Raw genomic sequence first — 6,000 nt, 5'->3', positions numbered from 1 at the left:
TAAAGAACGGAGGATGCCGGTATATGCGTGGGCAGATTGAACCGGTATGAGTCAGTACCATACCGTCAAAATTCCAACGGGGTTGGACTGCTTCCAACCAAAACCGGTCTAGCAACGGTATTAGGTTTTTTGTTCAGCTGATATTTATCCTCACGACCGCCGATTTTATTCTCGGCCAACAGTCCAGAAGCTTCCAGGTTAGTGCTGCGAGTCGTGCAACGCTGCTTGTGCTACCTGTGCTGACTGTGCTGCTGTTGTCTCTGCGTGTACACAGGCGCTGCTGGCCGCTGGGTCGTGTGTGCTGCTGGGCCGTCTGTGCTACTGGGCCGTCTGTGCTGCTGGGCCGTCTGTGCTGCTGGACCGTGTGTGCTGCTGGGCCGTGTGTGTGCTGCTGGGCCGTATGTGCTACTAACGCCGGGCCACTTGCTGCTGGGCTATGTGCGCTGCTGGGACGGGTGTTGGGTTGCGCCTGTGCGCTCTCGTGGCGTGTGGCTCAAGTGGCCGAGGGTTTGGACGAGTATGGTGCTGTTGATGGATGCGACTTACCCGCGCCCATGGAGCTCGTGAGGTTGAGCGCCAGGCCTTCGGGCCTGGAGGATCGGGTTCAAACCCCAACATGGGCATCAAGTATTATGTGTTTTTGCTTTCATTTTGGACAGGTAGGCTAAGAGAGTGCGTGCTACTCCTGTTGTACGTATTGTGTATCTTATTGACTTTTTAGTGTGCTGCGTGTGCATTTAGGTGAAGCGCAGGAATGGCGGAAGGGCAGAATTGGGTGTCGGGTCGACGACTTCGTCTTCATAGTAGCGCTCGCGAAACTGGTCAAGGAGGACGGAAAGATGGTCTGCTTTGTGAAGCGCACGCATGGCTTTGACGACCGAGCCAACGGCTACAGCCGGTGAGCCTTGTGCAGCCAAGTATTCAAGCGTCTTCTTCTCGGCTTCGACTCCAACAGTGTGGACCTCCGCCTTGTACGCTGGCGAGGCCGGATCCAGCTTCAACCCAGAAGGTAAGCAGAGCATCATGAATGCAACTGCGTGTCGTGACTCGTGAAGGATGGCTTTGCTAACTGTTGTTGATTCGTACATGCGTGGTACAGCAGTGAACCACTCGAACCACACTGTCGATAGCGCTTTGGAGGCACGTTTGCGCGCGCGCTTTGGCTGCGACTGCTCAACGTCTTCGTGCTGCTGCTCGGTAGTGTTTTTTTCTTGTCAATAGATTCTGCGTTCGCCCCCAAAACAACCAGCCTTTCCTCTACGCGTGTTTGGCGGAGCAATAGCTCGTCGAGCTGCTGCGACAGCTTTTCGAGAACACGGATCATGTTTTGAGAGGACTCGGCCGCTGTTTATTGTTTCTCTTCTGCAGGTGGATTGAATGCAGCTCGGAGGGTGATCGACCATGCCAACAGCTCGGAGGCCTGTATGTTGAGGACACCAAGGGCTTCATGAATGCGACGGACGTACGGGCTATCCAAGCGATGGCGTTCCATCTCGGGGAAGTGAAGGATCAAGGTCGCCATCAACACTTCGAGCACCTGAGGATTAAAGTTCCAAGACACTGTCGGGAAACCAGTGACAGCAGCGAAGAGGAGATCCTGCAGCTTCTCCACGCGCGCTCGGACGACTCCGTCCAGAGCGGTAAGGTCTGGAAGTCGGGCGCCCGCTTGCGGGTTCCACCCGCTCAATTGGCGCGCAACTTGTTGATCTTCGTGTGTTGTGTTCAGCATGTAGGAAAACGCCTTGCTCACGCGCGACATATTCCAGCCCCCGTGTTCAACAACCCAGTTCGGGCTAATGCGACTGTCAGCGTTGGCGTGCATGGCCCCACCTCTTCTGAAGGAGTGCGAGCTAAGTCCCTTCGTGAGTCCACTCTCCTTTGCTGCTGGCAGTCCACTAACCGTGACTAATAGTCTATTGATATAAGCTTGGGCACCAGGGGCCGAGTTGGATCGACGTGGCTGTGGAGTCTTGCATGTAGGTGCTTCCGCAAGCTCGCGGTCTAGCTGCGCAATCAGCCCCAGCTCGCCATCGTCGTCTTGGTCGTCGGACGCGGACAGCGCAGGTACGGCAGCAAATTGCGGGAAGATGTGAGTTCCTGGAGCGGGTTGAAGGGCGAGAGCGACAGCTAGCACGTGTAACGGGCACGTGAAGGGATCGTTAGGATCCTTAAACAGGGAGATTCCCTGTTGCGAAGCAGTCTTCACACGCTTAAAGCGGAGAAATATCATACCGCCTAGCATATACGCACAGAATTGTCAGCATAATTCGTGGGGTTAATTAATACAAAAATTCAAAATCCTGCACGATTCGTACCGGGGTATACACACAGCTGGGCTTTCTCCAATTGCTCAGCCTCAGAACCACGACCGTAGAGGTACCACATCAACGCCACCAGCGCCGCACCCAGGTAGTCGGAGTTGGCGGAAGCGTGCATGTAGAGAGCCGAGATGATAGTCTTTATATCGTTCTTAGTACATAGTGGCGCTTGTTTCGTGACACCTTGCTCCGGCCTCTTTTCACAGTACCGATCTAGAGTTGATAGCATCTTTTGCAGCTTCTTAGCTACACATTGGCTCTGTTGCGGGTACAGATCCGCCAGCCAGTTCTTAACATTGCCAAAATAAGATAGCACAGTGTTCTTGGACAGAGCTACTCCTTGCCTTCCTATTTTTTTCACTAAGAACCACCCATACTTATCCAGAATGACAAACAAACTCTTACCTGTGCTGTCCTTAGAAATACGATCATGCACTTCTGTGAGCGTCACCTCCTTCTTCGCAAGGAAGTCTTCAAAAGACTTCACAGCCGTCGCTCTGCTTCTCTGGCTGTTCGCAGGAACTAGCGATGCCACCGACATGCCTGTGTGCGTCGGAACGCAGAATGGAGTCGGAGATGAGCTGGCAGGGGTTGGAAACCTATGAATATTTATTCTATTTGTAGTTCACTTGATATTTGTATGGCATACTCGATATCAAATCGCGTTTCCAACCAGATATTGTTGGAATGTTCAGATCAGCGGTTGGCAGTCATTCCCTCGATTTAATTGGTCGAAATTTTAAGCAACGGTAGTGTCTATTGGTTGTAAATGCTAAGAATCGCAGATGACACACTCCTATTGGCCGGAAGAACCATACAAACTTTAAGGTATTTTTCAGGGGTTAGAATCGCAGCGATATGCTACCATATATCGAATGATTGAAGCGGGCTGCAGTAGCATACAAAGGTAAACATTTTCATTTTCTATAAGCTACAAACAGATCCCGAGCAAGGTTCGTTTTATCACTGTGTATAAGCACCGCCAAGGCATACAGGCGTCCCCGGCCTACCTACCTACGGTATTCACCACAGTGGTACTTATGATGTTTGCGAATCAACAAGATTCACGCGGTCTGAACATAAATGAGTATATACTGACTTACTACAAGCTTAGCTCAAGAATACGGTGGAGGTTTTCCCGCAACGTGCCACTTGTCGCAGTAGATCTCGCTGTACACTCATCTAAATCAATATGCTTGCAGAAGTAGCGCGCAAATCTTGAGAGCTTGTTGTACTTCCTGTGCGAGGTACATTAAAATATACAGCCGGGACTAGCCCGGGGACGCCTGTATCATGTATATGCAGTTTTGAGGTGAATTAGCGGGCAGAAGCTGCGGCTGCGAAGCAGGCGCAGGAGATGCCCGTGGTTCGTAAAAAAAAAACTCATAATAATAGAAAGCGATCAAAAACCTCCCATTCCAGCCTTCGCGGAGCCCTAGTTGGTAAACCCCTGCAAAATGATATATTACGCTGCGGGGTGCGGAGCAAAACCAAGCATTTATGCATGTTTTACACTTTACTATAGGGACTTCAGTTTACAAAATCCAAGTATAATATTGATCACTAAAGGGTTTACCCTTTTGCGAGTATCCTCAATAAATTAAAGTATACAACTCATTGAAATTTACTTCTACAACGGCGCTCTAGGCGTCCTTTTACAAACTTACGGAGCCTTTTCGGTGTGTCTCATGGGGCATGCCAGCTACGGTGATTTGCAGGATACAAAGAATGTATGTGTATGACTTAGAATGTGGGTAAAGTACACGATCAAAACGCGTTTGGGACATGATCAAAATCTAAAAGAGATCAAAACCAAACACAAGTGCAGTAGACGGGCTAGGAAAGCGCCTATCCGCATCAGAAGGTGCGCTCTCCGGTGCAACGAAGGTACATTTTTGTGCACAATACACTGACCATTTGTCCACAACAATCTACCAAAGTCAGTTTATTGTGCGCAGGTATTCATAATAATCTAACCAACGTCAGTTTATTTTGTGCGGATTTGTATAATAATCTCAGTAAATCAGTTTATTGAGCGCAGCCACATCTACCTACTCATCTCGCTACCCTGACCAAGCTTTCGAGTGGGCGCCGTCCGTACTTGTTGGCATTGAGCGCGCGGCCGAGGACTCATGCAGAGATGACTACAAGAAGAACGAAGTGACGGTAGGCATGGCACGTGCCTGGCCACGATGTGATAGGACCAACCGAGGACTCACCGAAGGGATATTTATCAGCAGAGACCACAAACAACGACCAATTTAGCAGCAGAGACCACAAACGATGTGATTGGTTAATAAAAAGTAGGCCTGTCAAGGAGCCAACAGCCCTCCATGAAAGCCGACTGTGGTCGCACACAACGCAATTCAAGATCTGACAAGCACTCCAACGACACAACCAAGCTACCATGTCCACGCCTTCTACCCCGGCTAAGATTACCACCCTAAGCGGCCTATGGAACCACGGCTACCACGTCGTCCGCTGCTTCATGACTGCTGATGATGTCGCGATGGCTCTGGCGGGCGTTGATGCCGTGCCAGAGTCCAAGTGGTTTAGGTCGACGGCTACCGAGAAGCGCCGCGAAGCTGTACTGAATTTGTCTGATAACATCAATGCTAACCCACCTATTTACCGACTTGCCTACGAGCGTTTGGTGGATTTCGCGTCGCGCCTGCACCATGCGTGGGCTGTCGACACGAAGTGGACTATCGTCGAAGTCCAGGAAGGCTGCCCGCCCGAGGAGCTGCACCGCGATTTCCAGCCCACCGAGTCCACGGCAGCCATCAAGAGACACGAGTGGGTACAGTCGTCGGTCATGGTTGCCCTTCACGAGGGAACGAAGCTACTGGTGGTGCCGGATGCTTTCGGCGGGAGTGCTGTTCGTTCTAATACTGTGGAGTTAGAGCTCCGCGCAGGCGACATGGTGCTATACCGTGGGGATCTGCCCCATGCAGACCCCGTGAGCGCGGACCGCAACGTGCACGTCGTGGCGCGTCTTCTGGTCGACGGTATCGAGCATACGGGCGTGGCGGAACCGGTGCGCGGGGATTCTACCGTTGCAACTACTGCTTCAAGCGCTGCGAGTCCAAGCGTGCGCTCTCAAACCATGAGCGCTACTGCGACAGCAACCCGAACAAGGAGGAGATCGCTCGGAAGCGCAAGGCCAACAACGACAAGGGGGCCTACTGCGCCAAGTGTTAACACCATTTCGGCAAGAAGAACACCTACGACGTCCACAAATGCTAGGCTTAAAAAAAGTAGTGTAGGTGTTTATTTATAATTAAAATAAAGTCTACACAACTTGGAACCTTACCACTTTCTTCTTCTTGTAATACTAGTTATTATTATAATTATAACTATTATAATTAAAAACTAAACCTTAAATAATGTATGACGCGTTTGTAGGGGATTTATGACCTACGCTAGGGAAATTCCGCATTATTTCTTATAGATTTTACTGACCTTAGAAATATGTTATTATTTTCACGCGGTTAATGTAAGACAGCTGCATTATAAGATTTATACTACATATGACCGACTATACAACTGTTCCATCCTACTAATGAATGCAACTACAATAGGCTATTTTACTTATGGATCCGTGAACTTCATCATGGATCTTTATGGTACTCTCATGGATCCGCATGACGTCTCATGGATCGTTTCGTTTCGCATTGAGGTA

At 50.2% G+C, this 6,000-nt stretch overlaps 3 protein-coding genes across 3 annotated transcripts; 1 reads left to right on the top strand and 2 right to left on the bottom strand.

Annotated features, from left to right (window-relative positions):
* Positions 1 to 737: 737 nt before the first annotated feature.
* PHYSODRAFT_518918 (hypothetical protein) lies at positions 738 to 1,211 on the bottom strand (the record flags this gene model as incomplete). Its single annotated transcript, XM_009534940.1, has 1 exon — positions 738 to 1,211. A coding segment is annotated over one exon (474 nt), but the record flags the coding sequence as incomplete, so codon positions are not given.
* A 137-nt stretch (positions 1,212 to 1,348) lies between these two features.
* On the bottom strand, positions 1,349 to 2,859 carry PHYSODRAFT_519709 (hypothetical protein; the record flags this gene model as incomplete). The annotated part of the gene is made up of 2 exons (XM_009534939.1): positions 1,349 to 2,235; positions 2,316 to 2,859. The coding sequence occupies 2 exons, from the start codon at positions 2,857 to 2,859 to the stop codon at positions 1,349 to 1,351; spliced, it is 1,431 nt and encodes a 476-aa protein (XP_009533234.1).
* Positions 2,860 to 4,914: 2,055 nt separating this feature from the next.
* On the top strand, positions 4,915 to 5,133 carry PHYSODRAFT_392316 (hypothetical protein; the record flags this gene model as incomplete). Its single annotated transcript, XM_009534938.1, has 1 exon — positions 4,915 to 5,133. A coding segment is annotated over one exon (219 nt), but the record flags the coding sequence as incomplete, so codon positions are not given.
* Positions 5,134 to 6,000: the final 867 nt, after the last annotated feature.

This window comes from Phytophthora sojae (assembly GCF_000149755.1).
Source record: "Phytophthora sojae unplaced genomic scaffold PHYSOscaffold_8, whole genome shotgun sequence".
In the NCBI taxonomy this organism is placed as follows: domain Eukaryota; phylum Oomycota; class Peronosporomycetes; order Peronosporales; family Peronosporaceae; genus Phytophthora; species Phytophthora sojae.
The sequence above is the reverse complement of the archived record's forward strand: the minus strand, read 5'-3'. Positions and strand labels throughout refer to the sequence as shown.